General features: G+C 60.8%; 1 protein-coding gene across 1 annotated transcript in view; it reads right to left on the bottom strand.

Annotated features, from left to right (window-relative positions):
• Positions 1–18,303, bottom strand: part of NUP210 (nucleoporin 210) — a 90,624-nt gene that overhangs the window by 7,340 nt on the left and 64,981 nt on the right. Inside the window, exons 26-34 of the mRNA XM_061397248.1 lie at positions 16,742–16,822; positions 15,066–15,197; positions 13,239–13,397; positions 10,179–10,270; positions 8,292–8,466; positions 6,323–6,498; positions 4,112–4,332; positions 2,799–2,935; positions 728–851 (exon numbers count right to left, since the gene is read on the bottom strand). Coding sequence (XP_061253232.1) covers positions 728–851; positions 2,799–2,935; positions 4,112–4,332; positions 6,323–6,498; positions 8,292–8,466; positions 10,179–10,270; positions 13,239–13,397; positions 15,066–15,197; positions 16,742–16,822 — 1,297 coding nt within the window. The remainder of the gene's footprint in view (positions 1–727; positions 852–2,798; positions 2,936–4,111; positions 4,333–6,322; positions 6,499–8,291; positions 8,467–10,178; positions 10,271–13,238; positions 13,398–15,065; positions 15,198–16,741; positions 16,823–18,303) is intronic.

Genomic DNA, 18,303 nt, shown 5'->3' with positions numbered 1-18,303 from the left:
GGCGTTTAATTCTACGGGTTAAGTGGCGTTTTGCTGTGTTTTTGTTTTTTTTTTTTAAAAACCTGTATGGACGCACTTGGGTTTCCCTGGTACTCAGCTGGTAAAGAATCCGCCTGCAATGCAGGAGACCCAGGTTCGATCCCTGGGTCAGGAAGATCCGCTGGAGAAGGGAAAGGCTACCCACTCCAGTATTCTTGCCTGGAGAATCCCATGGACAGAGGAGCCTGGCGGGCTACAGTCCACGGGGTCGCACAGAGTCGGACGCGACGGAGCGACTGAGACAGCACAGCCTGTGGACACACTTACTTCCGGCAGCTGCTGTCCAGGACTGTCGTGGGCAGGGGAAGAGGTTGACTATTCCATGCAGGACTCGAATTACGAAAATCAGAATGAACAGCGAGGCCGGCTAGGCCAGCTTTTCAGGGCTGTGTGGTGGCAGGGGGCGGCTTTCTCTAGTTGGGTGCCCGGGGCTGACATTGCATCGCCAAGCCCAAAAACAGGCAGTTTCTCAGCACTGGGCCTTCAGAAACATCTCTCACTGCTTCTGCCTTGGAGGACTCGAATTTCTAAAGAGCTGGAGGGGGCGTTAAATGGGCCAGCCAGGGTTAAATGCCCTCTCAGGAGATGGGGAGGTGAGTCTGAGCAGGAAGGACACAGAATCCAATCTGAAGGGCCCACTCCCCAGCCCGGCAGGGCCCCCCAGGCCTCCTAGCCCCTCACTCCCTACCTCTCAGGTTGGAGCTCCGGTCTCCCACTGTGACCATCACTTTGAAGGCTGAGACCTTCTGGAAGCTGCCCTGGACAGGGCGGGCGTACCGGGCCACAATCCTCTGAGGCAGGCTGACCACGATCTGGGGAAGAAGCCACGGTGGGTCGTTGAGTGCCCGGGAGCAAGTACCGCCCTTTCCACGGTACAGGGGGCAAGGCTGAGGCTCCGTGGCCACATGATTTGCGTGGATGGGGCAGAGCTGGGCTAGACCCCATGGTGGCTGGACGCCCCCATGGAACCAGCTGCCTCTCCCAGCATGGGGCAGGGTCGATGTCAGGCCTGAAATCACGCGGCCTCTTCTCTGAACGTCAGCTCAGTTAATTAATCTTTCAGCGAAGAGAGAAGGACCTGTTTTACTTCAGTGCCATTCATTCAAGAAGAACCAGCCTGACCAAATGCAGGCTCACACAGGCATTTTGAGGGGTGGTCTCTCCCCGCTCACCCCTCCCATGCAACGCCTCCTCCCCCGCCCCGGGGAGAGGCCCCAGACCCAGCTCCACTGCTCCTGCTCCGGGAGGCCCTGTTTGTTCCCACCGCCTCTAGGGCTGCAGACCCCCCACGCCCCCACCCTTCGCCGTCTCCAGCGTTCAGCCCTGGAGCTCCTAACACAGCTGCCCAGCTGCGTGGTCCCCAGCCCCGCTGAGGAGCCACAGCCACCTCAAACCCCCATCACCCGCCCCCAGCTCCGCCCTTCCTCCCTGCTCCCCTCTCATCGCCCAGGCCAGACCCTGACACTCACTCCCAAGGCTTCCCCCTCCTAAATGGTCGCCGAGCTCCGATGACCCTCCCTCCTGAGTGTCTCCAAACCCTTAGTCTGCCCCACCTAGGGGCCCCAGGCCTCACTGCCTCCTCCCTCGGGCTCCTGGACTCAGCCAGGTACCAGGCAATCTTTCCAAACGTACCTCTCATCAACATCACTCTTTGCCTTAAAAAAATTCTCTGATGAATCCCTACTGCATCTGGCCTAAGTTACAACGTCCTTACCCTGAACAGCAGCAGCTCATGTCTGTCCTAAGGGCTTCACACCCATGAACGACTCATTTATTCCACACAACAATGTCAGCCCCGCTTTGCCAGTAAGAAAACTGAGGCACAGAGAGGTTAAAGGACAACCCGAGGTCACACTGCCTGTCCGTGTCCAGCCGGGATTTGAACCCACACAGCCTGGCCCCAGAGCCCGCACACCTAACCACGCTAGGAGCTACCTGGAATTGAACGCATGTTCTGATGGACAGGGAGGCCTGGCGTGCTGCAGTCCGTGGGGTCACAGAGTCGGACACGACTGAGCGGCTGAACTGAGCTATGATCCGATCGCAACGCCAGCCTCCGCTGCCCCAGAGCTGGCTCTCAAAGCCTGCACACGTTTGCTGGGTGGTGCCCTGCTTTGCCAGCCCCGCCCCTGCCCCCACCGCCCAAGCCTGTCCAGCTGACCCCCGGGGCTTCTCGGGGTGGGGGGCACTGCTCTGTCGGTCACACGGTGCCTCTGTCTGCACTAGCTCGCCCCAGCAGCAGCGCTGAACACGCCTGCTATTAGGTCACACTGCTGGGTTCCACGGAGCACACGCTGCTTGGAGAATGAGACAGACGCGTGGAAAGCAGCCAGACTCTGCTCATTGATTCATTCTCGGCTGGAGATAGACAGGAGAGAGAGCGGTCTTGTTCGCCTCCACAAAGACTCCAAAGGTGACTCGCTGGGGGAGGCTGGCTTTGCCGGTGATGCCAAATCGCTGCACAGGGCCGCCCACGGCCGCCACTCCCAGGGGGACGCCCATGCGGACAGTCCTGCCCACGGGGCTCCGTCGAGGTGGCGTGGGCGCGGGGATACCTCCAAGAGGCTGCCTCTGTCCTCCCACCACTGTGGACGGGGGTGCCAGCAGCCTGTGAGGAGGGGCCAGCCCCCCACCAGGCTCGTGACCCCCAGCCAATTGCCTCGCAAGGCGCTGGAGCTTCTTACATGAAGAAGAGAAGCAGTCAGCTGGGAAGATGAGCTCTCCACCCCCCGGGAGTCAAATGTGTGCCCAAGGCCCACCTCCTTGTAGGTCCTCAGGTGCCCGGAGACTTCATAGTAGACAGTCACGGAGCCTGGCTGCCAGGCCACGGCCACGCCTGTCTTGGGGTCGACGTGGAGGATGCTGCTGGCTGACGAGCTCCAGGTCCCGGGGACTCCTGGGAGGGGAAACTGCGCGTGACCTCTTTCCCACACCTCACACTCCAGTCGTTCCCGTCGCGTCTGTCTCAGCGGGCAGCGTCCCCGCTGCCCCAAGCCTGCCCCCACCCCCCCAGCTCCTGGCCACGCCACCTGCTCCCCGAGTGCCACCCCGCAGGAGCATGCCACCTGCTCCTGCCCAGTGCCTCCCCGCCGGGAACCTCACGGTCATTTCCCATTCTGGGATGACCCAGGCACTGGTCCTCCAGGGCTGGCCCTCTGCGTGCCATCCCCCAGCATCGCCCCCGCCCAGCCACCCTGCTACGCAATCCTTTTTACACAAACAGAGCAGGTGGCAGACTCTGAGCCGTCACTACACCGCGGTCCTTAGTGAAAAGCCAACCTCGTTACATAATCAACACGATGAGAACATTCAACAACCACCTTCTATTTGCGGCAAATAATATTTGCTTTTCCTTAAAGGCAGTGTGTAACTTCGTTTTAAAATGAGTTTGTTGTTATCGTTGTGGCTCAGACGCTAAAGCATCTGCCTACAATGCAGGAGACCTGGGTTCAATCCCTGGGTCGGGAAGATGCCCTGGAGAAAGAAATGGCAATCCACTCCAGTACCATTGCCTGGAAAATCCCATGGACAGAGGAGCCTGGTAGGCTACAGTCCATGGGGTTGCAAAGAGTCAGACACGACTGAGCGACTTCACTTTCATTGACTCTTTTGCAACCCCCTGGCCCATAGCCCGCCAGGCTCCTCTGTCCATGGGAGTCTCCAGGCAAGAACACTGGAGTGGGTGGCCATGCCCTCCTCCAGGGGATCTTCCCGACTCAGGGATGGAACCCAAGTCTCCTGCATTGCAGGCGAATTCTTTACCATCTGAGCCACCAGGTCCCTGTAAAGGGCCAGACGGTAATATCTGGGGTTGGACATGTCTGTCTCTGACGCTGCCACTCAGCACACAGATGAAAACGGCTGCTGACACGGGGAGCTGGAGTGCAGCCGAGCACCACTTAAAGCCCAGTGCAGGGAGAGGCCGCGGGCTGGCTCCGATCGGGACAGCAGGTTTCCGACGCCTGCTCCAAAACCTCACCAAGCTCCACATGCACACCGGCCCCAGGGGGCAGAGCAGCCCTTCCCGCCTCCCAACCCAAGACACGCGTCCCTCGGCTGGAACCCCTCGTACCTTCTGGGCTGACGAGGGCCGTGGCCAGACAGAGTACATCCCCCACCACCACCGCCCCGGACAGGTCGGGGGAGATGGCCTGCAGGACGGGCAGCGGGACGAAGTCGGAGAGGCCGCCGTGCGCCGCGTCCCACGCCCTGAGCAGCGTCAGGCCCACGCTGACCGTGCGGATCACGCAGGTGTTGTTGGCGACGCCCTTTCCAATCTGCACGAACTCGTCCCTGCAGCACGGGAGACGTGGCTCTAAGTCTCGGGAGCGGCCCCAGCTCCCAAGGAGGGTCTGGCACAGGTTCCCGGCTGGGCCCCGCGCCTGCCCACTGCGCCCTGATGCCGCCTGGCTCAGGTTCACGGAGCAGCTGTTCTAGGTGAGGGGCCTCGGGCCATACCAACCAGACTCCCCCACCACCCACGGCCCAGACAGGACGCCCAGCTTCAGCACCCCCACGTCCCACGAGGAGGCCGAGGCCCAGAGCAGGTGATGAGGCTGTGCTCCCAGCCCGCCCGAGCAGGGAGCCAGGATACTCTGGGGCCACGGGCAGCCCTCAAACAAGTAACTGGGACAAGGGCATGGCCCCTGCCCACCTGCTTTCTCATCTGCTGAGTGGGGCTGACCATGTACCCATTTCACAGGCTTGACGTGAGCAGCAAACCCGGTCAGCAGCTGGAAAGAGCTAAGGTCAGCGCCAGGCGTGTGGGTACACGCGGGCACTCGGGAACGACAGCCCCTGCGGGCTGGGAGGGACGGCTGGGCTGAGCAAGCGGAGGGTCAGGGCCCCAGCTCCATGGCCTCCCTCCCCACGCCCCCGCCTCCCGAGCCCTGAGCGCTCTCTTGGAGACCGATGCGCCAGCCACGGAAGGGCCCATGTGACTTCCACAGGGGAGTTGGGGGGCTGGACGAGGGGCGGCCTGTGCCCCAGACCTGCAGATGCCCTGCTGTGTGCACGGAGCACCCCACAGTCCAAAGGCCCTCGTGACCACAGCCTCAGCTGGTGGCCCCGAGGACGAGGCCACTTTCCCACACGACAGGTGTAGATATGGCAGCCTGGAGGGGTGACCCATCCATCCAGGCTCACAGGCCCCAGAGAGGGCAGAGCCAGGCTTGACTCAGGCCCAACTCCAGACCCTGCTTTCCCATTGCCTGGGCCCAGGTGTGCTCAGCGCAGGGCACACGTCTGCTCCAGGGCCCGCGGGAAGCCCAGGCTGAAGTGGTCACCAGCCCCTGGTATTGACCTGCTGTGCCCGGAGAGGACACGCTGGAGCCCTGCTGCCTCCTTCCGGGTCTGAGGCTCCTCTCAGCTCCTCCTGGCTTGGCCTACATCCCCTGGGATGGTGGTCCTCAGCCTTGACAATCACCTGAAGGCCTTGTTACACCCAAGTGTCCTGAGAACGTGCATTAAGGGTTCCCGGGCAACGGCGATGCTGCCGTGTGGGGACCACACTTTGAGAACTGCTGCTCCAGTGCACTCACAGGTGGGCAGGTCTAGCCTGGGGCCACAGCTCTCTTTCCTGGAGACCACTCCCCTCCCCCTCATACTTGGCCTGAGGCTGCAGTTTTATTCCGGAAGTGTCAGCCGAAAAGAACTGCCCTTGCAGCGCAAATGGAACCTGGTATTCAAACCCTGCTCTCTGGCTGTGTGGCCTGAGACACGTGGCCTGACCTCTCTGGGCCTCTACAAATGGGCAGCAGTGAGGAGTCAGCAAGACGGCACGTAGGCAGGCCTGCACACAGCAGAGGCCAGTGACCATCGGACCCCGTCCTGGCCGACCCGAGCGTTGGAAGGCATGCGCCTTCTCCGATCGGCTTTTGCAGAGGGAGCAGCGAGCGCTGCGCGTCCACTGACTGCAGGGCCAGGGCTGTCTGCATCTCCCCTGCAGCCCAGCTCCCACAAAGGCTTAGCAAAAACCTCCAGCCACAAGCCCCAACCTCTGGGCTCCGCTTCCTGGGCATTAGGGGACGTCCCTGCCGAATGACTGTGTCTCATAATAAAGACTCTCGGTAACAGCCCCTCATGCCCGCTGCCTGGCCGAGCCTGGTGCTTCTCCTGGGGTCTGAGAGTGGGGTGAACGCCCTGCTCTTGGGAACCATGAGTGACGAACTCATCCTTCAGCAGCACTGGCTTCTCTGCGTGGTCATCAGTCACTGTGTGAGTCAGATCTGGATCTGATGGAGACGTGACTCCACGTGGGGAATGCGGGGGGCCAACCGCCTACCTGTTGGTTGCAAAGTTGAGGATGGAGTTGTGAGCGTGGAAGACGTCTCCGGAGTTGTCGTGGAAGTGGACAGTGAAGGTCACGGTCACGCCCAGGGGCAGGGCCACCAGGGCCTCCTTGTTCCGAGTGTGCAGGGCAGGGCTCATGGAGATCCTCAGGTAGGAAACAGGGGACACCTGGGGACAGCAAGCAGCCGCGGTGACAACTGTACCAGGGGCGCCCCCAAGAGTCCCCCAGGATGGGCGCCCACTCCAGCTGCTCCCCAGCGCATGACGCCTGGGGGCGAGACCGACTTGGGGTCTTGGAGAGACTGGCCCAGCCCAGATGCTGGCCCTCCTCCTCCCTGCGGTGGCTGGCCTCATTCCGAGGAAATCTAACCCACAAGAGTCAGAGTCCACGACTGTGAAAAATTAGATCATTATTCATGTTGCAAAAACATCCCCTGGGCTTTGAAAGCTGGGCTGCGTCGGAGGACCTAGCTCTCCAGGCATTTAAAGTAGAAACAATGTCCGCTCGGACGGCGGTGGTATCTGGGGTTCACTGCATGCTGCCGAGGTGCCTGGAGGTGCTCCAGGGAAAGGGGGGATGGGAAAGGAAGGGACGACAGCTTTCGGGAGCCTGGGAACCCAAGGTCCTTAGAGAGCCACCTTGGTTCTCTGTCTCCAGTAAAATCCATCGTGGCCAAAACGCCAGCCCCTCAAAGACCCCACTTCCAGGGATGGGCACACAGCTGGCACTCAGTACCATCTGGTGACCCGAGACGCGTCCTCAGTCACTTTCAGTCACTTGGAAACTAGGGTTGGGGTTCCCTGCTAGACGCCCATCTTGAAACAAAAAGACACTAATAAGGAAAGACGCCCAGGACCCAAGCAGAGCCTAAATATTAATATTCAAGAGGTCGTGTATTTGCTCTGTCAGCGAGGATTACACTGTGGTTGTGATGAGATGTGCAAAGAAAATTCTGTTCAGGATAAACCACGAGACCCGATCCAGGGGCCTCCCAAGGAGAACATCCCGTCTTCAGGAGCAGAGAGGCAGGGGACATACGGGCATGCTGGGCATGGTGGCGGGGGCGGGGGGACCAGGGGGCACCAACCCGGGGCAGGCCGACATGGGCTGGAGCCCAGAGCCTGACTCCCAGCCCCTGGTGGCCTTGGCGACTTGACTGCCTCGCCTGTGAGATGGGCCCCCTCACCCTCCAGGTGCTGTCTGTAACCGAGTGCTTTCTGGGCCAGGACAGCACATGCTGAGTTCATCGCGCTTAGGTGTCTGCTGATCCAGGCACTGATGGCCAGTCAGGACACCGGGGTGCCAGTCCTGCAAACCTCATACGGCTCTGGGCCACAGTTATTCATCTATGAAATGAGCTCATTGATATCAATCATGTCCAAGGATCTCTGCTCTGATACCCAGGAGATGCTTCAGCTTTTCACCTATTACTGCTGTTCAGTCACTCAGTCGTGTCCAAATCTCTGCAACCCCGTGGACTGCAGCATGTTAGGCTTCTGTGTCCTTCACCATCTCCCAGAGTTTGCTCAAACTCATGTCCATTGAGTCGGTGATGCCATCCAACCACCTCATCCTCTGTCGTCCCCTTCTCCTCGTGCCTTCAATCTTTCCCAGCATCAGGGTCTTTTCCAATGAGTCAGCTCTTTGCATCGGGTGGCCAAAGTATTGGAGCTTCAGCTTCAGCATCAGTCCTTCCAATGAATATTCAGGACTGATCTCCTTTAGGATGGACTGGTTGGATCTCCTTGCAGTCCAAGGGACTCTCAAGAGTCTTCTTAACACCACAGTTCAAAAAAATCAGTTCTTTGGTGCTCAGCCTTCTTTATAGTCTCACCTAGGACCTTTAATAGTTTCTTACAATTTCTTGGCTAGAAGGTGAGTATCTTTACTCGCACACCTGCGAGGGGAAAACAGTACTGCTATTCTTATTATTCCAAAAAGGAGGCAGACGAGATCCTACCTTGACAGCAACAATGATGGTCTGGTTGGCCCCGAAAGCTTCTTGGGCAGTCACTTCGACCATGGACGTGCCGATCACGGACCCTGAAGCCAGGAAGCCCTTCTCGTCAACATGCACGACGGGAACCTTCTCTGGCCCGTCCAGGACACGGTAGCTCAAAGAGGCAGCGCCATCCCTTGGGAAAACGAAACACACCCATGCTCGCAGACAACAGCGGCAAGATGGCTGCTGCTCAAGGAGAGAAAGCAACACAATCCTGGCCTCACGACGCACCAGGCCGCCATGCACAGCCTGTTGCAGCTCACTGGCCACCGATGGGAAACCTCATTTGGAAAACCAACGGTTCCCAGTAGGGCAGCACCTTCCACAGCCAGTCGGCAGGAAGCATGTGAGAGCTGAGGGTCTCATGAGCCACACAGACGCTTGCAGTCAAAAGATTCTTCCATTTTAAGGCTTCCCTGGTGGCTCAGTAGATAAAAATCTCCCTGCCAGTGCAGGGGACACGGGTTCTAGGCTGGTCCGGGAAGATTCCACATGCCACGGACCAGCTAAGCTTGCGTGCCATGACTACTGAGCTCGCGCTCTACAGCCTGTGAGCCGCAACTACCGAAGCCTAGAGCCTGTGCTCTGCAACGAGGGAGGCCACCGACTTGGGAAGCCCGCGGGCTCTGAGCCGGATGGAGCCCAGAGGCAGTCCCAATGGCCCACCAGCAACTGTGCATCTTCAGACACACAAATCCCCTCTCCCAGCCTCGGCTTGCTCAGCTGTGAAATGGGAGCGACGGCCTGGCCCCGTCCCACTTCCGCCAATAACTGGATAAAAACAGGCCGTTGCTGTAATAAGAATGTGGTTCGGAAAACTACTGATAACGTGTACCAGAGAGGAGACAAATGACGCAGTCTCTTTTGCTCTTTTACATATTCATGATGTTACAAAGAGAGGAAGGAAAGAAGAGCTCCCAGGCCCGCCCTCCAGTCACCCTCTGCGCCGCAGCCCCACAAATCCTCCGCAGATGACTCCTTAAGCAAATGTCACCGCTTCTGCCTCAAATTCCTGCCCCCTCCATCAACGCCCTCCTCTTAACCTGCAGGACTCCTGCGCATCCTGTGAGACCCGACTCCTGCATGTCCACGGGAGCCGTGCCTCCCCAGAATCCTGGCACGGAGGCCCTCCTTTGGGCTGCGGCTTCATTCCATTACAAGCCTTCCCACACGACACTCCCCTCTCCCCCACCAGACTCCTCCAGGGCACCGCTGTCATCCGACTGGGATCCAGAGTCCAGCTCAGAGCCGGGCGCTGACACTTTTGGCTGTGTGCCCACCGTATGTGGATGTGTGTGTGTGTGTGTGTGTGTGTGTGTGTGTGTGTTTCTCCAACGTCCTTGCAATTCCCGACTTTGCAACTGCAGTTCACACACAAAGCACTACCGTGGAACACAAGGCAGGAGTCTGGTGTGCCTGCAGGCTTCAGAACTCGCTTCTCAGCCTTCACAGGCGTCTCAGCAACCCAGGAGGGCCCGAGATCTGCATTTTTCACGTGCCCCCTCCCCCCAGCTGATGTCCCAATTCCCAGACTACACTGAGTGGCAAGTCTTAAAGACACGGGGCATTTGAGAGACTGAACCCCTCCAAGCTGGCACTTTCCCGCCTTTGAAGAACTGGATTTGTGCAGAAAGCATGAGACGGTCTGGGCCGTGGGGAGGAGAAGGGCCCAAGGGGAGATGCTGCAGACAAGCATGGGCCATCTCCGCGGCCGGGAGGAGGAGGAGGACGGCAGGGAGGTGCGGCTGGCCCTTGGCACTCACAGCTCCTGCCGACGTTGACAAATGAGCCGTCGGACGTGAGCGCAGCCTCGCGACCCACATGGAGCCGCGCCGAGTCACGTACCTGTTTGTCTGAAGCTTGATGAATGAGTTCGGTGACATGAGCACATGTTCCGCTTCTACTTCAGGGCTCAGCAGCCGCAGCTTTTCAAACACCTGGGGGAGAGGGCGATTTCTGCTCTCCCTTGATCCCCGGAACCACGTGCAGGGTTGGCGTGCCTCTCGTGGGTCGAGAGACCCGGGTGCCACCCCGCTAGGAGCTCGGGTGCGGCGGCGAGCGCTGAGGGCATGCTGGGCAGGAGCAGCAGGTGCGCTGGGGAGGCCCCCGGGGCTCTTCGTGGGGCGAGGGCTGTGATCCCCCAAGCTCTCAGGGTGTGCGTGTAAAAGGCACACTCAGCGATGGGGTCTAGGGTCCTGCTTGGTGACACTGCCAGGCTGGGGAGGCTCTGCCTGAATTCTCCTTCCCCCAGCCAGACATGCTCTCCACGTCGGCCCCTCCCACAACGACCCCCCAGGCACCCCCCTCAGCCCCACCTCACACCCTCTCTGCCTGTCAGGCTCCTGCTGAATCTCACAGAACCGGGACAGGGTGCCTGGTGACCTCCGGCCAGTGGCTGATACAGCTGACAATGTCGGGGGGATCTGACCCTGCCCCTCCCTGGCAGCCCCCAGCCCATGAGGCAGCCCTCCCCCAGGGACTCCAGACCGCTCTCTGCACGCAGCCCACTGTGCCCACACCCTTCCAAGGCCCTCTCTCTGAGGACTCTCGGGCTGCCGGCACCCCTGACACCGAGCCTGGGTGCTGAGCACACCTTGGGGCTCCCCGCTGGCTTCTGATACGATCAGGCCAGCTGGACGCTCCGAGGGCCTGTGTCTAAAACCGAACGGGTGATTTCTGAAGAGGAAACTGGCCTACATCCCCTCCCTCCCAGCAGCTGCTCTGACCACACACTCAGGTGCGGCTTCCTCATCAGTAAAAAGGGTCCTGAGGGAAGCATCCTTGGCGCGCTCACCTCCCAGAGCTGGGGACGTGCAGGACACTACGGAGGGGCAGGGCTCCCTACACGGGGCATGGTCTTGGGGGCTGGACCGGGTTCCAGAGCCAGGTGAGCCCATCCGCTGGGCCGACGGCTCCCAGAGTGAAGCTGCCTCACTGGCTGTGCATCACACAGGAAACACACGCCCAGGCAGGCCCCTCCCACTGCTCCGGGCAGGTAACCCCTGAGGTCCCCCCGACACAGCGCTGAAGGCACAACGGGGCCTTCCTCTCCTGCCCCGTGACCTGCTGAGGAGCGTCAGTGCCAGCAGCACGGGGCACGGCCCGGGGTCAGGGCGACGAGGGGGCCTGGGGGCTGTGACCTGGGGGCTCAGCTCTATCAGTGAGAGGCTGTCTCATCTCCTGCCGGTTTGGCCGGTGGCATCACCCAATGTCTCCAGGACAAGCCGCACACTGGGCTTTTACACAAAATCTTCCTATTTTTCAACATTGGCAACAAATAAAAGACTGTTTCGAAGTACTGAGTGAGCCAAATAAAACACCTCTGTGGGCTGGATCCAGCGTCTCTGAGTTTCCGATGCGCTTGAAAGTTACCTGCTGTCAGCCAGGGAAACCGAGGCGCAGAGCTGCTAAATGACCCGACTGAGGCAACAGAATTCGGAAGATGCAAAGCCCTGTCTCTAATTCCAGGACAGGGTCAGAGCTCGCTTCACTTTGTCTTCAGCTGGGAAGAACACACACATGTGTGTGTGTTTGTGTGTGTGTGTGTGAGTCTCTGTGTGTGTGTGTATGTATGTGTGTTTCTGTGTGTATTTGTGTGTGTCTGTGTGTGTATATGCGTCTCTGTGTGTGAGTCTGTGTGTGTGTGCGTGTCTCTGTCTATGTGTGTCTGTGTCTGTGTGTGTGTGTGTGTCTGTGCGTGTATGTATCTGTATCTGTGTGTGTGTGTGTGTGTGTGAGTCTGTGTACGCACATGCAGGCAGGAGTTGGGGGCGGGGGCTGGGCAGACAGGCATTTCTCTCTGAAATGTGCTCCTTCACCCTGCGTGGGGTATGTGCCTGACCTAGAATTGGCTTGTTTCCTCTTGAAGAGGGGGTTTGAAACTGTGTCTTTCCTCATGATATCTAGGAGTCACTTTCAGTCTTTCTCTGCAATTTAGGGGGACCCAGATATAACATTTAAGGGCTTCCTGGATGACTCAAGTGATAAAGAATCTGCCTGTGATGCAGGAGACCTGGGTTCGATCCCTGGGTCAGGAAGATTTCGTGAAGGAGGAAATGGCAACCCATTCCAGTGTTCTTGTCTGGAGAAGTCCATGGACAGAGGAGCCTGGCGGGCTACGGCCCATGGCATTGCAAAGAGTCAGACACGACTGAGCACATACGCACGAGGTCAGGACATTACTGAGTCTCACATCAGCAGAAGAGGGTCCCTCAGGCTAAACGTGCTCAGGCCAGTGGGGCTGGAGAGAGCCGTGGGCCAGGCCCTGGGTGGACAGGTCCACCCTGCCGCTGCCCCCTCGAGGGGCTCTGAGCAGGCTGGCTGCCCCCGTCCTGAGGCTCGGGTCCCATCTATGAACAACGGGGTCACACCCTGTCTCCTGGGGCACAGCTCTTGAGGCCTCCTGGGACCCTCCACTGCCTGCTCCCTGTGACCCCCCTGCCCTGGGGGTGTTTGCCTCCGTCTCGTCCTCCACGAGCGCTTGTGAAATATAGGCAATTAGATGCATGTCCGGCCCAGATTTTCCAGCCTCTTCCCCCCAGAAGGCACCTGACTCCCAGCTCAGAGTCAGCTCCTGCTCTGGAAGTGCATCGAGCTACTGTAGACCTCAAGGCCTCTGCATGCACGGGCCAAGTCCCCCACCTGCCCCCGCTAGGCCCTCCCAGCCCCAAACGCCTCCCCTCGACGAAGCCCAGGGTCACCCCAGCCCTGGACTCCCACAGCACCTTGGAGCCCCAGCTCAGGCCCTGCCAGCCTCACCACAGCTCCCCGCAGGCCGAGCACCCCCCAGGGCTGGTCCCCAGCCCCCAGCACCCTCCACGTGTCCCTACAAGCCCTGGGGGAGCAGTGCTCTGGGCTGGCCAGCACTCCCCCGCTGACAGCAACTCCTGTCTGCCCAACCCTCACCTGGATCTGGATCTCATCAGAGAGCTCTTTGGCGAGGCCCAGCAGCTGCCCGGCAGTGGGGTCCAAGGCCTTGACCACCACCCTCAGCCCGGTGCGGCCCTTCGCCCGGCCGAGCACATTCATGGCAAAGTTGTACTGCGACGGCAGCCGGAGCGACGCCTGCGACAGACAGAACCGAACGTCCCGAGGGGGCCCCGGGCCCGGCTCCCACACAGGGCAGGCACCCCAGATCCCGAGCCACCTGCCCCTGTCACCCTGCTGCCCTCTCGCCCCGGTGGGGGCCTGCCAACCCTGGCACACGCGTGGGGCACTCCACGCTGCGATTCACACCATTCCCAGGGCCCACGGGAGAGGTGGGCCCCGCCAGTGTCCTCACGCAAGACTTAGAGCCTTGGCCGCGGGGCTCAGGGCGGATCACCCCGACGACTTGGGCTTGGGGTGCTGCCCACAGAGCCCTTGTTATGGGGTATTTGTGAAGAAGTCACATGCCTGGGTACCATGGGGATGGTCTGGGGACAGGACCTGGTTCCATGGGGACAGGGGACCGGGGGTACTCATCTTGCACTGTATGAGCTTCAGGCAGCCTCTAAGAGACCCCATCCCCCGTCTGACTCCCTCTCCAGGCCCCCACTGTCCACAAACAAGGAGAGACCCCGGGAAGCAGCCGCACTCAGGCCCCGTGTGACTGAGGCCCACCTGGGGTTACTGCCCGGAGTCACAGGGCCAGTACCCGCTGCACAGCCCACTGACCAGGTCACCTGGGCGTGTCCACCCTCCCCACGCACGGCCTTCAGCTCACATGCACGGGGCGGTGTGTCTCTCCAGCACCTCCCAGCACAGACCTGGGGAGGGGCCAGGGCCCCCCTAGGGAGCCTAAGGGGACGGGGTAGGGCCCTGGGACAAGCCTGGAGAAAACTCCAGGGCTGGCAGAGGCAGGTGACATCTTAGAAAGGGGGTCAGACGCTACACACTGGGGACCCCCACCAGGACCCCATGACGTTCTGGGGCCTAGTGACTTTGCCCCTTCCACGCGCAGGTTGCCTCTAAGCCCCTGGGTGGTGCGGCTGGTCAGCAAGAATGAGCTTAAGAGGAAAAGGCTGCAGCCTGTCCTGGGACCCACGAGAGGGGAGCTGAAGGCCGGGTTCCTGGACACACGAAGGGCTGGAGGGGGCAGGGACCCCAGGGAGGGACAGGGTGGCTGCAGACGAGGAAGCCTCACGAGGGCCTGACGGGCAGTCATCTGGGATGGAGGGCGGGGTCTCGGGTGGAGGGGTGGGGGTGACGGGCTGTCATCTGGGATGGAGGGTGGGGTCTCGGGGGGGTGACGGGCTGTCATCTGGGATGGAGGGCGGGGTCTCGGGTGGAGGGGTGGGGGTGACGGGCTGTTATCTGGGATGGAGGGCGGGGTCTCGGGTGGAGGGGTGGGGGTGACGGGCTGTCATCTGGGATGGAGGGCGGGGTCTCGGGGGGGGTGACGGGCTGTCATCTGGGATGGAGGGCGGGGTCTCGGGTGGAGGGGTGGGGGTGACGGGCTGTCATCTGGGATGGAGGGTGGGGTCTCGGGGGGGGGTGACGGGCTGTCATCTGGGATGGAGCGCGGGGTCTCGGGGGGCGGGGTGAGAACCCTCCCACCTCACGTCATCTGGAATGGAGGGCGGGGTCTCGGGTGGAGGGGTGGGGGTGACGGGCTGTCATCTGGGATGGAGGGCGGGGTCTCGGGGGGGGGGTGACGGGCTGTCATCCGGGGAGGAGGGCGGGGTCTCGGGGCGGGGGCCGGTGAGAACCCTCCCGCCTCAGGTCAGGGTCTCCGGGGCGGGGGGTGAGTACCTCGTGGTGCCGCCCGCGGACATCCAGGACGTCTCGCTTGGTGACAGACCAGTGGAAGGTCAGGCCCGGCACGGCGTTGCCGAAGGAGAAAGGGTTCTGGTTGTTGGTGATCCCGGTGACGTAGACGGGCATCTGCGGGGAGAAGCCAGGCCCGTGACCACCCGCGTCCCATGGCCGGAGCCCCCGGGCGCCCTGAGACACAGCCTGCAGTGCCCCCCAGGGCCCGCTGCCGCCCTGTTTCCTGAAGGCAAGGGGGGCCTCGATCAAGTCCTCCCAAGTCGGCGGCCGGCCCGGCACAGCGCCAGCCCCTCCCGCCCGTCCTTCCGGGGCCGAGGGACCCCGTTCCTGAATAGCCGCCTAGAGCTCTGAGGGGCCTGCAGCCCCCCGGCAGCCCGGCTCACCCTGTTCCCGTCCCTCTCAGTCTAGTGGGGACCCTGCTCACAGCGGTGGGCTCGGTCTCCCACACTCTGGATTTACCAAGCGCTGATCCGAGGGCAAACGGACATGGAGGCACCACAGCAAGGGGCTGGGGTGGAGCTGAGTCCAGCTGCGGGTCAGCGCCCAGTCCCAACGCTCACTGGCTGTGTGGCCTCAGCAGACGCCCTAAGCCTGCCACGTGTGCACCTCCTCGTCTGTGATGCGGAGATGACCCCGGAGCCACCCCCGGGGTAATGCACTCCACGCGGACTACGACATACAAAGCACGAAAAAGGTGCATGCCATCCAAACGCCAGCTGCTGGGAGGCACCAGGTGCTATTCCAGGTGAACAAGGCGACAGACCGGCACAGACACGGGCGTCACCCCCTTAGGACTGCAGGGGTGGGCGCCACACATACGGGAGCTGGCGCCGGGGAAGAAGGACAGGGAGCCTGGGCAACGCAGCAGGAGAGGCGGGAATGGAGCTGGACCCAGAGAGTGAACAGGGTCAAGGGGCTGCAGAATCGCCCCAGCAGAGGCAACAGCGTCCTGGGAACAGCTCCCCCAGGCTCATCCTGAACCAGGTCTCAGAGCCTGACACCTGCTGGAGGCTGCTCCGAGGACACAGACAGGAGGAGCTGGAGAGGTTCCGCCTCACATGGGTCCCCGCCCCCATCCCTGAGATGGGAACCTCCCTGGTCCCGCCCCCATCCCTGTGATGGGAACCTCACCTGGGTCCCCCCCCCTTCATCCCTGTGATGGGAACCTCACCTGGGTCCCCCCCCTTCATCCCTGTGATGGGAACCTCACCTGGGTCCCCCCCCTTCATCCCTGTGATGGGAACCTCACCTGGGTCCCCCCCCTTCATCCCTGTGATGGGAACCTCACCTGGGTCCCCCCCCTTCATCCCTGTGATGGGAACCTCACCTGGGTCCCCCCCCCTTCATCCCTGTGATGGGAACCTCACCTGGGTCCCCCCTCCTCATCCCTGTGATGGGAACCTCACCTGGGTACCCCCTATCCCTGTAATGGGAACCTTCCTGGGTCCCCCCCTCATCCCTGTGATGGGAACCTCCTTGGGTCCCCCCCTCATCCTTGTGATGGGAACCTCCCTGGGTCCCCCCCTCATCCCTGTGATGGGAACCTCCCTGGGTCCCTGTCCTCATCCCTGTGATGGGAACCTCACCTGGGTACCCCCTATCCCTGTAATGGGAACCTCCCTGGATCCCCGCCCTCATCCCTGTGATGGGAACCTCACCTGGGTCCCTGTCCTCATCCTTGTGATGGGCGCGCGGATCCTCACAGCCTGGAGCAGCAGCACCTCCACCTCCACAAGATCCTGGAAAGACGGCTTTGGGGCTCAAGCCGGCAGGGCTCAGGGGCTACATGCCAACAATGGGTCCCTGCCCGAAACTCCCATTTCTGAGGCTGCAAACCCTTTCTGTAGAGAGGAATGAAGTAGGCCCTCCCTGGTACTTAATTTTACTCTCAACACGCCTGGTACTTTCTTGTTTTTATAAAATTGATAGACTTGGAGTATTCACCCTGTGACTCAAAAGGACTTTGCAGTGTGACCAGGATACTTGGGGAGACACTGGAACTGCTGGGAAGGGCGTGAATCAATGAACTCCGGGCCGGGTAAAGGTCAGTCCCACCCACTCCAGGGGGTCCCAGCACACAGAGCTGTGTGCTTAGACGCTCTGAACTCAGCAGGGCTCCTGGACCACAGTCAGGGACCCAGTTTCTGTCCACAGTCACATCACCCAGAAGGAAACACTCTCTTAGAGCTGGGGCTCCCGCATGGCCAGGCCACCAAGTCGCTGCTCCTCCAAGTCACTGCTGGCCGTGGACATGGGGCAGAATCCAGGCACCTTGAGCCCTTCCCAGGAGGGGACACGCTCTGCTCTGTCCTTCCCAGAGGCCCACAGAAGTGCCCACTCCAGGAAAGAAGGGAAAGAGCAGACCGAGACAACCCCCACCACCTGCTTGGGGCCAGAGCCACCACATGAGGTTACGGGGCAGGGGGGCAGGATGGGGGCCCCTCCTGGGTGAGGCCCTCCTGACTCGGCCTCCAGCATCTCTACTGACCCAGAAAAGCTGCTAGGAAATGTCCCCAACTCCGGAAAGGAGGCCTAGGGATAATTTAACCTCTAGCTGAGCAGATAGTAGCGGCTGACTCAGGTTTTCTTCTCCTAGAAATATCAACCCAGGTCTGAAATACTACTGGTGCCCAGTTACCCAGGTTTATGGCAGCCAAGCCAGCATGTGCCTCTAAAAACACACACCATAAGCTCCCCAGTGCCCACAGCATCCCAACTCTACTGGGAGAATGTCTGCAAGCCCTGCTGGAAATGAATGAACTAAAGGCGGGAGGGCTCTGACGTGGGCAACACCAGCTCAGGCCTAGAACAGCTGTGGATGGCCGTGGGTGAGCTGCACCCAGGCAGAGCAGAGTCCTGAGAGGAGCCACGGAGGCACGGAAAACAGGGTCTGCCATCACAACCGCTACACCACCCTGCACTGCAATGTCCCCAAGGCGGGAGAGCTTGGGGCCCCATCCCTTAAGGAGCCAAGAGATCAGCTGGCAAAGAATCCGCCTGCAACGCAGGAGGCCCCGGCTCAATTCCTGGGTCAGGAAGATCTGCTAGAGAAGGGATAGGCTACCCACTCCAGTATTCTTGGGCTTCCCTGGTGGCTCAGCTGGTAAAGAGTCCGCCTGCAATGTGGGAGACCCGGGTCCGATCCCTAGGTCAGGAAGATCCCCTGCAGAAGGGAACAGCAACCCACTCCAGTATTCTGGTCTGGATAACTCCATGGACT

Source organism: Bos javanicus, chromosome 22 (assembly GCF_032452875.1).
Source record: "Bos javanicus breed banteng chromosome 22, ARS-OSU_banteng_1.0, whole genome shotgun sequence".
Taxonomy (NCBI): domain Eukaryota; kingdom Metazoa; phylum Chordata; class Mammalia; order Artiodactyla; family Bovidae; genus Bos; species Bos javanicus.
The sequence above is the reverse complement of the archived record's forward strand: the minus strand, read 5'-3'. Positions and strand labels throughout refer to the sequence as shown.